The 13,908-nt window shown below is 33.6% G+C and overlaps 1 protein-coding gene across 3 annotated transcripts in view; it reads right to left on the minus strand.

Annotated features, from left to right (window-relative positions):
- Nucleotides 1-13,908, minus strand: part of drpr (multiple EGF like domains draper) — a 195,353-nt gene that overhangs the window by 131,908 nt on the left and 49,537 nt on the right. For all 3 annotated transcript variants that reach the window (XM_072522576.1, XM_072522577.1, XM_072522575.1), the window contains exon 2: nucleotides 575-762. In XM_072522576.1, coding sequence (XP_072378677.1) covers nucleotides 575-666 — 92 coding nt within the window. In that variant the 5' untranslated portion in view covers nucleotides 667-762. The remainder of the gene's footprint in view (nucleotides 1-574; nucleotides 763-13,908) is intronic.

The following is a 13,908-nucleotide window of genomic DNA, read 5'->3' on the forward strand; positions in this document are numbered from 1 at the left end:
GTTAGAAAATCGAAATATACATACATACAGGAAAATACATTTTCATCAAAAACTATAAACGCATATATCATATCGGGTATATCAAACTTAGATGGTCAAATAACTTCAATGCTAAAATGGGGAAATGTTAAATTAACATTTTTAATATCTTTAAATGTATATACTTATTATTTCTAATTTTTAATACGATTCTGCAAACATTAAGAGAGCTTGATTAAAAATGAGTATATCCCACACGAAGCTTAATATTTTTTAAAGAATATGATAACCAATAATTACAGACACCATTAAGGCACCTGATACGTTGTTTGCTCTATATTTGGAAGTCTTTTTATATCCATTAAATTTTTCTCCGAAAAAATCTCACGAAGCAATGACTGGCGATTTTTATGTTTCGTGAATACTGATGTTAATATAATAATTGTCTTCTTGTCCATATACTGTAATTTACTAAACAACTTAATACGAAGGACAATTGAAATCACTGTAATTATGACAAATACAATTGCATAACCGCTATGACTAAATTTCAAGAGAAACATCTTATTAAACCCAAAATTAAGATAGTACTTACGTTTCCTGTGTTGTACACACATTCGGTCCTTCCAGCAATCCCAAAGTCAAGGATAATGAGGAGAATAAGATGACTACGGATAATGCTAGCATTTTGATTGTTTCATGAAGAGCTTGTTAAATGGTTTTGTACTGTGATTATCAGGTGGATGTATCAGGGTTGAAACTCCTTGGGAGTGATTGTCACGTCTGAAACAAAATAAAAGTTATAATAACGATAATTTTGACATAACATAAGCCTTAAACTATCTTTATCAGAATTATTATGGAATAATTACGACGGAAATTTTTAAATTAAAACAAACATGTATGACTAATTTAAGATAACTAATTCATTTATAAATCGTTCTATTATTTCATGACAGGAATTGAATCAAAGTTCTATCGAACATTTTTTTATTAAAGGTTCTGCCTCCGCATCTAATAGCCACTGACAAAGCAGCCCTTAATGTTACACGTAGAAATTCATCCTCAAAAATCAGGAACATGCTCCATAAAAGATGATCAACTCTCCACAATTATTAGCATTCTAGATTGGGATTATGCACAAAAGGTCTTGTTAGGTGAAGATTCATAGGGGAAGTAGACTATAGGAACTTTCAAATTGTAAAATTAAATACCAAGGGGTCGTTTGTTCTCGGAGACTTTTTAACATTTCGACATCAAATATCTATCAGTTACGCTGTGGCTGAGTTGACTGCATATGAAATCCCATACAACTGCCGAGTTATTCTATAACTGGCAAACCCCAAGTTGTTGCTTTCGTTAGATTTATCTGCGAATCTAACGTAATTGAACAGTTTTTATTTTGTTAAGACCTTCCTGAAAATACAACAGGACTAGACATTTTTGTTTGAGTGTTTGCACAGACGGTTGTCCTGCGATGGTAGGACACTTAACAGGGTTTCTGGCTTTAGTCCAAAAGGAAAATCCAGATATTATTTTCACACATTGTTTTTTACATAGAGAAGCAGTTGTTGCTAAGTCATCGATGCCTGAATTGAATGACGTTTTGCAAACTGTTGTGAAAATGGTGAACTACATCAAAAGTAGGCCTTTAAAAGCGAGATTATTTAACACTTTGTGTTTCGCTATGAGCATACTGAGCATACGCAGCTATTGTTGCATACAGAAGTAAGATGGTTATCTTGTGGACGTGTCCTTCAAAGATTTTATGTACTTAAAAAGGAGTTGTTAGTATTTTTTACTTGTGCACATTCTGAATATGCCAATTTCCTTAGTGATGACACCTGGTGCACCAAAGTTGCGTTTTTGGTAGATATTTTTGGGAAATTGTATGTTTTAAATAAGGGCGTGTAGGGAAAGCAAGAAAACATCCTTATCTCTACTGATAAAATCAGTTCCTTCCAGCAAAAGCTTTTACTGTGGATAAAGAAAGTTGAAAATCAAGTCACGTGGAACATGTTTCAGTTAACAAACAATTGCAATGTAGAACCAAATCGGTCAGACTTTTTTTTTGAAAAGTTTTAGTAAGCTGAATAACAATATCAAAAAGTATTTTCCCTCCCTCACTACGTCATCAATGGACTTAGTCAAAACTGAAGAAAATCAAAGTTAATGTAGATGTTGCATCATTTTGGATTCCCTTCTTCAATGAATATCCACTGGTCACAAAGAAAGCTATAAATTAAATAATACCGTTTTCAAGTTCTTATATCTGTGAATCTGCTTTCTCGTCGATGAATGCCATCAAGAACAAAAATCGTTCACAGCTAAAATCTTTAAACAACGACTTGAGGGTGTACGTACAATACGTCCTAGAAAGGATTTAATAATGAAGGGTCACCAAGCGTAAATATCGCCTTAGATATGGTGTCACTATTTTTAATTGGACGGACATTCTGTTTGATACTCCATTATTTTTTATTATCAACTCGTCTCTTTTAACACAGATTGGAAATCGAAACGTCAAAACACACGTAAAATGTAATTATCATTACAATCAATTGTGGTTTCTTCTTCTTCTTAGTCGTTGACCTGATGCAGGTATCGTGATATCATGAAGCTATTAGCTAAATTTCCCAATGTTCCTCCACGTTTTTCTATCTTCTGCCATTCTAGCACATTCTGACAATGGAGCGCCAATGGTAGCAACAATATGGTCCACACCGTGTGGGAGATCTACCTCTATTTCTTTTGCCTTCTACTTTTCCCTGGATGGTAAGTTTTTCAAGACCATTTCTTCGAAGCACATGTCCAAAATAGCTTATTATTTGTTCTGATATTTGCGTTCTTAGTCTTTTCTTTATGTTTAGCTGGTCCAGTATGGATTCATTTGTTCTTCGGGTCACCCATGGTATTCTCAGCATTCGTCTCCAGCAGTACATCTCAAATACATCTATGTTCTTTTTGTCTTTCTCAGTAAGGGTCCAGCATTCCGATGCATAAGTGAAAACTGAAAAACTAGACTTCTTACTAGTCTCATTTTTGTATCGGTAGTTATTTCATGGCTTTTCCAAATTTTTGTTAATTTTGCTATAGCGCTTTTTGCGATTGCTGACCGCCGCTTTATTTCTTCAGTACAGCCTCCTTTGTTGGTTATTAATGAGCCCAGATACATAAATTTATCTACAACAGCGATATTGTTTATCATGACCAGATGATTTTGATTGTTGTTAGCTCTGTCAATTATCATGATTCTCGTTTTATCTCTGTTTATTTTAAGGCCCATCGTTAAGCTTACGTCTTCTATCCGTTGTAGCAGGTGAATCAATTCAGCTTCAGAACTAGCGAGGATAGTAGTATCATCTGCATATCTCAAGTTGCAAATCTTCTTCCCGCCAATGGTGATGCCACCGTTCCAGTCCTCAGTAGCTTTCCGCATTATCCATTCACCATAGATGTTTAGAATTAGGCTTAGTATGCAGCCTTGTCTCACGCCCTTTGTGTAAAATGTAATTATCATTACAATCAATTGTGGTTTAATCCTACATAAATACAGTATATTAATAGAAGTTGAAATAAAGGTATAAGAAGTCAAGGAGAACTTATTGGATGAAAAATGACAAGAGAAGGTTGGTTTAAGAAACCAACCAAGATTATCATAAAGATATTGTTATACGAACATGCATTCTACGTAGCCCATATAAGTAACGGTTGCAGGCCGGAACTAGAATGATCTGTCCTTCTAGATGCGACGGGAACTGTCGACCGCTAGAAAGATCGACCCGACAAGCGATGAGACGAATTAGAGGTGGGCTACTCCAGAATGTTCGAGTATATAGTGACTTTTATATATAAGCCTACCTTCTAGGAGTTAAGTTTAGTTGATAAAAGATAATCGTGCTGTAAACTTATAAATAAATATATTTATATAAATTCGAACCGCTCGTTTTATTTAAAAACGGTACAATATTTAACCGATGACAAGATGGACTAAAAGACAAAATAGTATGTCTTTTAAAGATTTCTTTTTGTTTCATATAAGTATTATTACTTACTGAGTATTACTCCTATTATTTTGTTTGCAACGACCTATAATTGTAACAATAAAAGTCTATATCATCAGAACAATTATACGCTGTCCTCATAATAATTACTTCCTTCATAAAAATAACTTATTCTTTACTTAATTGTTCTCTAGATATTATGCAAATTTTTGCTTTAAAATATCCCATTAGCATTTTTATCACAATCGCAAAATTATTAACTGTACAACATAATTATCTATCAATGTTTCTGCAAATTTTTAAGTATGAACATTAACTATTACCTAATCTGCGCCTTATTATTTCCACCAAGTATGTTCACTCATTTCTATATTTAAATTACAGCAATGGATTATCAAATCACAAACATAAGTGTTTTGTAACTATAAAATTGCCTATATCGTATATCGTACGTGGTATTTCTCATACTACCGTCATATTAAAATTCCTAATACAAGGACTGTCTGTAAATTAATAGTATTAATTTAAAGTAGGCTTTTCTTAATTTCAATGGATTTATTCATCCTTTCAATACTTTCAAAAAATGCATTTTTTGAAGGTCCTCTAATGAGCAATAATTTTTTTTAATCACCGCATTATCATCAGGAAATATTCTACTATTAAAACAGTTTTTGAATAAAAAACCAAATATTTTATTTACTGTCGCGATCTCGCATCATTACGACGAAGTCAAACGTGTATAATGTGAACTTCGTCAATCAAACAGCAATTTGTAAAATACTTGAGGAACAAAAACTGTATTAAATAATATTAACTAACCATTTGCGTAACGAGCATTTACTGGCAAAATCAGGTCAATTCAGTCAGTAGATCAACATATTTCATGGAACATTTTACCATACTTTCTAAACGGGATTCTATTGGCCCAGTAGTAGTTTACACCGGGTCGTATTTATCCTATTCGTATTAATTGCTTGCAGACTGACTATCGCAAGAAAACGTTTTCTAACACAAAAAGAGCTTTAAGAAGAAATTGACAAGCTTTCAAATATTTCTGAAAATGAAGCAGATTTTGATGAAATACCTGACAATACTGATGAATATGAGGCTGTAAACAAGATCACTACTTTCGACAAAGAAAATTTTGATAAAGATAGTAAGATGACGGAATTTGAAGTTGGACGCGAAAGAAACAGATATGTACGGAATGATGACACTGCTTGGTTTTATTCCGACAATTCGGAATAATAAATATTCGGAATTTACCTTGGCATATTCATTATTATATTTACATTTACTACATGTATTTATTTTTAAATTATTAGACACAACAAAAAAAATAAAAAAATGAAAAAGTACCCCTGTTACAATAATATATATCCCTTAAAACAGTTCACTGACCACTGTACTCTTTACAAAAACAGTACATTAAGAAAATTTCAGCTCGTGCAATTTATTGTCTTTAGCAGAAATACCAGAAATAAAATATAAACTTACGGTGAATTTTGGGTGTTTTTTAACTATACTCTCATGACTGCAATCTATGCAGATCCCTCTAATAATGAACAAATGGATGAACTTCATCACAGGACTGGTTCTAGACAAAAGTAGGAATCCACGGAATTGATAAACACCAAACAAGGAAATCATAACAGATTTCTCAAAAACGCACTAAAACTGCTAAAGATAAGCTTGTATAGGCAACGGTACCGGTTGTATCAAAATCTCAGTTCGACATTGACTCCCTCACACGGTGTAAATGGGAATCCTGCTATTTTTTCTAGCGAAGATCCAAGCTATCTTAACTTTCGACCCTCTTTCTCCCGGTTGCGCAGAACTTACTTTTTAGAGACTTATGCCAGAGGCATGTGTCCATGTAAACAAACAATTGGATTATGTTTGTTCTCGTTCGAAGATTTTAAGATGCAAATTAAGTGTTTAATAGGAACTATGAGATTTACAGAGAAAAACGAATTAAAAAGAAGGACGCGATTTAACAGAGGCAATTTGGGTTTTGGTAATAAACATTTAGAGTATGCCTTTTCGTTTCAAATTCTCTTTTCCAAAAATTTGTAAGAGGCAAATTCAAGCTTTGAATAGAGTGAAAAATAAAAATGCTGCAGCCCTATTGGAATTATTAACAGAAAGCTAAGAACCGGAGAAAAATCTGAGTTCACTTGACCAGAGGCAATTATTTGCTACATTAATTTTATGGAAGGAGTAGAGCTCGTCCGTCAAAAAGAAAGTTAGCACATATGATATGGACCGAAAATCTTTAAAATGGCGAAGAAAAGTTTTTATAGATTAGTCATGTACTATATTGTAAGTTCTTGGATTATATACAAGGAAAAGCAAGGAAAATGATAATCAACACAATAAAGTACCTGAATTAAGACATAAAATAGAAATCAGTTTTTAGGAAGTAGAAATAGCCACAAATTCACTCAAAAATAGAAAGTCACCATGACCAGACGGAATAACCAATGAGCTTCTAAAACATGGAGGAGAAAGTATAACCCTAGAGACGACAAAACTTATACAAAAACTAATATTGCACTGCAAGATACCAGACGCATGAAGAAACAGCATAATGATACCAATGTTCAAGAAAGGAGATAAAGAAGACCCCAACAATTATAGAGGTATATATCTACTGAACACCGCACTTACGCTTACGACAAAAGTCCTAACCAACAAAATTATTAAACTAACAACTCTATCAGATGAACAACAATGATTCAGATCCGTAAGATTCTGCATAGACGCGGTATTTTTAGTAAGACAAATCACAGAAAAGGCCATCGAGTACAATAAACCAGCATATCTATGTTTTATAGACATGACAAAGGCTTTCAATCGCATCAAAGTCGAAGACGTCTTACACCTACTGTATAAAAGAAACATACCAATCAATATTATACAAACCATCGAAAACATCTACTTCCATAATCGAATACAGGCAAAGAAAACACAGTGTATACCAGTACAACGCGGAGTCAGACAGGGTGACTCGTTAAGCCCACTTCTCTTTAATATAATAATGGACGAAATAATACAAGCAGTACGTAAAGCTCATGGTTACAAAATGGGGAACAAAGAAATCCAAATATTATGTTATGCAGACGACGCCGCATTAATCGCCGAGACAGAAGACGAGCTCCAAAGATTAACTCACATCTTCAATACAACAGCCAAGAAATACAATATGATAATATCAGCAGAAAAAACCAAATGTATGCCAGTATCCAAAAACCCACTACGATGTAAAATCGAAATTGATGGGAAAATAATAAAGCAGGAAGCAAGGTTTAGATATCTGGGAATAGATATAACTAGTTACGGAGATGTTGAAGAAGTACGACAGCAAAGCTTAAAAGCAAGTAAAGCGGCAGGATCTCTTAATGACACAATCTGGAAGAACAAACACCTAAGACAAACAAGACACAAAAACAAGAATCTGTAAAGCAGCAATTAGACCTATATTAACATACACGGCGGAGACACGACCTGAAAAACGAGACAACTACTAGAAACAACAGAGATGAAAATACTCCGACGAATATCAGGGAAAAGTCTGTTGGATAGGGAGAGAAGCGAAAACATAAGAAGAGCATGCAATATAGAAGACATAAATGGATGGGTGACAAAACAGAAATAGGAGTGGAACGAACACATTAGTAGAATGGCAGATGATAGGACAGTAAGAATAGAACGAGATAAGTCACCAAATGGACGAAGAAGTATTGGCAGACCAAGAAAAAGATGATGCGATAATTTAAACAGTTTAGGAGGCTAATAGTAAAGAAGAAACAGGCTTTAAAGCCTACATACAAGAAGGAAGAACAAGAAGAAGAGTAGAGTTTGTCCGTCAAAAAGAAAATTAGCAAATATGATATGGCCCGAAAACCTTTAAAATGGTGAAGAAAAGTTTTTTATAGATTAGTCATGTACTATATTGTAAGTTCTTGGATTATATACAAGGATTTATATAAAAGAAATGTGAAAAAAATAATGCAAAATTTTCAGTCTTGATTTTCATCGCTTTGTTAGATCTTCCCCAAGCTTCCTTGTTAGAAGCAAGTGCCACAGGTCTTCCAGTTTTCTTCTTTTACCGTTTTTTTACTTTATTTTTCGCCATTCTTGATCACCCATGATATTCTCAAAATTAAGCTTACACTTCTACGTTTAGTATCCACGCTTCGACACCCTAATAAAGTACACTGAACACGTAAGTGTCATACTGTTGTATTTTTTGTTAGCAACACGTTCTATATAACTCGCAAAAACATAAAAATGAGTAAATTCCAGAAAATAAGTTTACTACATTTTAAAATTTGCTACTACAAACAATAATTATTGAAAATTAACATTAATTCCTTTTTATTCTCATAGCACATAACCGATAACCGCTAAACAACCCTCGTAAACCACTTGAAATGCTCCCATCCAATTCACTTTGTGTTAGTGTTGATTACGTTGCCTAATTTAATTTGTTTTTCATTGTTTAGTTAGTCCGATATCGCGCTTGGTTATGAAGCCACAAATAATAATAGAGTCTTAAGTGATACCAGCAGGCTCTGGTTATAATTGGGAAAAGAGTAAGGACCCCAAGAGTTATTATTTTTGACTACATGTACCGATCGATATCACGGTTTATTACACTGCTTGTGTAACTATAAATAACATATTTATATTTTATAAGTCTATCCTTTTAAACATATATGTACAAACTACATATTATTTGATAAAGGATACATTTAAGTATCCCCCTTCCAAACAATACTAAGAATATCATAAACTACGCATCTGTGACATGTGACATAGTGAAAAAAACTACTTAATGGCACGAGCCAAGTTAAGTAGATGCAGTGGCTAACATACTCTGGTAGTCTCAAGGAAAATAATATCTTTGCAACGGAATATTATATAATAAGGGAGACAATAATTAACGGCCAAAAACTGTTACAAACAATAGAAAATACACGTGTATCGCAATTTCCTGCTATTTGTTGCGTTTTATCCTTTTATGTAGTTGGCAGTTTCTTTGACAGTGGAACAATTCTTCTTCTTCTTTTGGCATCATAACCCTGGATGGGTCTTTACTTGTCTGGCTATATCGTTCCATGCAAACCTCTCTTGTGCCCTTCTCTTCTATTGCCTTACGTAATATTTTCTTTGTTGCTTTTATAAATTCTTATCTCTGGACATGTTCTACTCATGACAGCGTGACTTTTTACAAATCGTGCAATAGCCTTCATTTAACTAATTCATCTTGTAATATCTTCTGATTCTAGAGTTCCGTCCTCCTCTTGTACCGGTCATATACTTTTCTCATTATCTTTCTCTCGAATATCTTGAGTTGCTCTCCATCTTTCTTTTGTTATTATCTAGATCTCAAATCCATACAATAGGTTACTATGGATGTGAGTATATGGAGTTAGTTCTCCATCTACTGTGACTGCGGTTTTTGTCCCCTGCAATGTCATTTTTATGAGGCTGATATATTAGTCATGTATACCTAGGATTCGAATAACTTCCAGCATTTTGTTTATTTTCACACTACCAAAAGCTTGTTTCAAGTCTATATACATATTATATAGTTCTATGTCGCATTCAGAAGCTTTAGATCCTCCGTTTTCTAATAATTCTGTCGAAATTCCATCCGTCCCTGGCGCTTTATAATTTTTGATTTTTTTATTACATGTACCACTTCGTCATAACTCGGATTTTCGATGTGTTGCTTCGCAGTGTAATATGCTGTCTCGTTTTATTCATTCTCATTGTCTGCGTTTAGGTTTTCCTCGAAATATTCTCTCCATCTATTTATAATTTATTGCTTTTCTGTTAGTAGTTATCCGTCTTTGTCTTTGTATGGCGTCAGTCTTGGCGTAAATGACTGTGTGCTTTCGTTTATTCTTTTGTAGAATTTTCTCTCTTGGCGTATGTTGCTATGCTCTACGATTTCTTGTAGTTGTTTCTTCAAAGCCTGTCTTTTGTTCCTTCTGCATGTTGTAGTCGCTTGTACTCTCTTCTAATTATAAATTTCCCTGCTTATTTCTGGTGTTTCTTTGGAGTTCGTTAAGCCTAGCTTGCCTTTTTCCTCTATTGCTTTTCTACATTCATCATCATACAATTCAGCATTTCTTTCTCCCTTAGCTTTTCCGACATTTTCTTCTAAAGATTATGATTGTTTTCGATTGTCTCTATTTCTCCTCTGCAATACCTTGCTATCTGGTTTTGTTAATTTTTATTTGAAAACATTTTGGTATTCTTGTTTATTTGTTGGTCTTTTAAAACTTTAACATTGCCTTTTTTAAGTCGATTATTTATCCCTTTTGTCACAGTCTCGATTTTCTGCCGCTGTTTTGTCCCCAAAAAGTAATAATCTGAGTCAGAGTTCGCTCAGTGATACGTTCTGACATTAGTTACAGTACCTGGCCAAATTATTGCGCCAAGCATTAAAAATTTGCATTTTTTAAAATTAATAATTTTTATCAACAGGAATGTTATTATTTTTTCGCATAGTAACATTTAATATATTATGGTAACATTATTGTACTATTTTAACGTTGGCAATACCGCCCTATCTGCCATTTCTAGATAGCATTACGTGCTGTCATCTAGTGTGCATTTTATAACCTCAAATACTGTCTGTGAACATTTGAAGTGAAATTGTAAACGGTTTTGTCCTGAAATTTTATTGCAGAGAGAGGTGAGTGAAGTTATTGGTATAATTAAGGGTATTATACATTTTTAAATGGGGAAAAATGCTGATCTGTCACCAAAACGAGTAGGCCAGGTATTTGGACTCCTAAAAGCTGGACAAATGTCTCAAAATGAAATAGCAGCAATGGTTGGAGTATCAAGAAGTTCTGTAAGGAATATAAAACAGAAAATTGCGTCTGGAGTCAGTTTGGATCCAAAGCGAAAGGGTCACAGCGGAAGACATCGTGTGACTACTCCTAGGACTGATCGCAAAATAAGAGATATTTGTATAGTAAACAGAAAGAAACCACTGCGAATGCTTACTCAGGAGATAAGAGATGAAGGAATTTGTGTTTCAGAATAAACAGTTCTTCTGAGACTTGTCGAAAATAAACTGGCAACTAGGAGACCAGCTCGAAAGCCAAGGGTTACTCCCACTATGATAAAGAAACGTTTTGAATGGGCACAAAAATACAAAAATTGGACAGTGGAAGACTGGAAAAAGGTATATTTGTGTTGTTTTGCTTGAATATCATTATTAAAACCTAAAAAAAGATGAGCATTTTTAAAAATTTTGTTGATTTTAGGTCTGCGTTTTTACAGAAATCCGTCTGCGGGACGAATCCGTTTTTACAGAAAAAACGAAGTTTGTTCGGAGACGTCCCAACGAGAAATACAAGCCCGGCTGCATTGTGCCCACCATCAAACACCCACCGTCACTCATGGTCTAGTCTGTGGTATTTGACAAGTCTGTCGGAAGTAAACAAGGTATGCTTTGTTAATAAGCTAGCGTAGAAGGGGCATTAGGAGCAAAAATAATAATTTATTGAATTATTTCAATATACTATAATTTGTTTAAATATAAATAATAAATAAATAATAAAATTACTTTATTCCATTTTAAAAATGTTATTTAAATTTTAAAAATCAAACATAGTGTGAAGCTTCGCGCTAGTCTACTGTACCGCCTACTGTACCATCTTTTTTTTTTGTATTTTATTATTTTTTACCATACATTTTACACTGTTATTATTATTTTTATGTATTCATTTACCGTTATTCAATTCCTTTATATTTGATTTGGTTCGTGTGACGCCAATGCAGCCAATATACAGACGCTGTTGACTTGGGTTATTGTTTTGAACGAAAAAAAAATTAAATTGATAATTATAACTGGAGAAGTCGAGCAGGCGGATTAAACGTATATGTTTTGTGCTCTTTATTTTATAAACTGAGGATGTTGATAGTTTAAACGGCTCGATGACTCACAACAAACAATACCCTGTGTCTATCGGTGCTCTACTTTTTAGGTCGTGCAAAACCAAAGTTTTTCTTATCGTGACGTTTATAGTTTTATGGTAGAGGTTTAGGTAAATATGTAAGTATGACTGATAAATATTTAAAAATGTGTTTAATTAAAAATGTTGAATGTCAGCATTTAACAAACATTTGATTGTTATAAAACATGATAAGATTACATGGTACGTAATCTCAGTCAGGATCATCGAGTAATACCAGTATTATCTATCCCTCATCAGTTACTAGCTTTAAACCGTCATATTTTTCCTTGAATATCAAAACTATTCACAAAAAATATATCTTTAAAAGAATGATAGATAAAAAATTTTAATAAAAAAATATACAGAAAGCTCTAAATATGGTCAAATTATGGTACATCAATGAAATAAACAAAGTAAGATGCATACCACGACACATGGCAATAAATATTGAAACAAATAAAAAACAGAATTACACCTGCTGTATGGTATGAATTTAAGACTCAAAAAAAGTTACAAAAAGTTCAGTCATTGCTTAAAAATTGTGGAAAAATTTACTAAAAATTTACCTTTAAAAATCGCTTCATTTTCCGTTGAAAGAAACATTTGAAATGTACACATCAACAATACAAGTGACGTTTGTTACGAATTCACGAGTCTATCTATCTGTACAGCCCTTGCTGTCCAATTTTGGACATAGGACTTCCTTCTTCCACGCCTCTCTATTGTAGGCAGTTTGTATCCACTTCGGGCCTGCGTGTTTCTTCAAGTTATCTGACCATCTCATTTGTGGCCTTCCTCTTTTTCTTTTGTAACTATATGGTCTCCAGTGTATAATCATCTTATTCCATCTGTCGTCTTTCTGTCTTATGGTATGTCCAGCGAACTTCCACTTAAATTTTGCTATCTGCGTTAATACATCGGTCACTTTTGTTTTGTTGCGGATCCAAGTATTTCTTTTCTTGTCTGATAGCCTGATGTTCAGCATTTGCCTTTCCATAGCTCTTTGGGTCTTTGCTATTTTTTCCATGTTTTCCTTTGTAAACGTCTAAGTTTGGGAACCGTAGGTGAGAACAGGAAGTATACATTGGTTGAAGACTCTTGTTTTTAAATATTGGGGGTATTTTCTATTTTTTAGTATATAGGAAAGTTTTCCGAAGGATACCCAAGCCAACCGTATCCTTCTCTTTATTTCTCCGATCTGATTTTCTTTATTTAATTTAACTAGTTGTCCCAAATATACATATTCTTTTACTTGTTCTATATTGTTTGTGCAATTGTAATTATTAATTCTTCTGGTTGGTTGGTCATAATTTTCGTTTTATTATAATTCATTTGTAGACCTATTTTTGTTGATTCGCTATTTAATTCATCCATCATCTGAATCCACGAATAAATAAAACAATATTGTAGCTAACACGGCACGACCAAAAGATGTGAAACATCGTCGTACAGTTTTGTTAAAAACAGAATAGAGAATTACTTTGAGAGTCAAATAAACAACAAGTTGGCTTTGCCAACAGGTGACAACAAAAACCATACATATGATGGTTTCTGACAGGTTCTGTGGTGGTTACTCAATAATAGGAGTTATGTACAGTAGCCCAAGATAATGAGATAGTGAGAAGACGCAAGTTCTGGGTGCGCAGTGGCAACGTTCTAAAAAGTGGGAAAAGCTTTATCCTCTTTGTTATTCTCTCTGTATGTTTCATCAAAACATCGAAAACAGAGACTTTGACAATAATCACAGAAATTTAAACACGCCTGGGACAATAAACACAGAGTGCAATGGAAAGATGTATCAATTTGAAATTTATGAGACATGCAGAAGTTATTTTTTTTAGAGCTATTACTATTGCAAAATGCGAGTGAAGTTGCGCTCGGGCGACTTAAGCGCATCAACTGGGTCAATTTCAAATTACTTTATTTTATTTTTGAAAAAT

Source organism: Diabrotica undecimpunctata, chromosome 2, assembly GCF_040954645.1.
Source record: "Diabrotica undecimpunctata isolate CICGRU chromosome 2, icDiaUnde3, whole genome shotgun sequence".
NCBI lineage: Eukaryota > Metazoa > Arthropoda > Insecta > Coleoptera > Chrysomelidae > Diabrotica > Diabrotica undecimpunctata.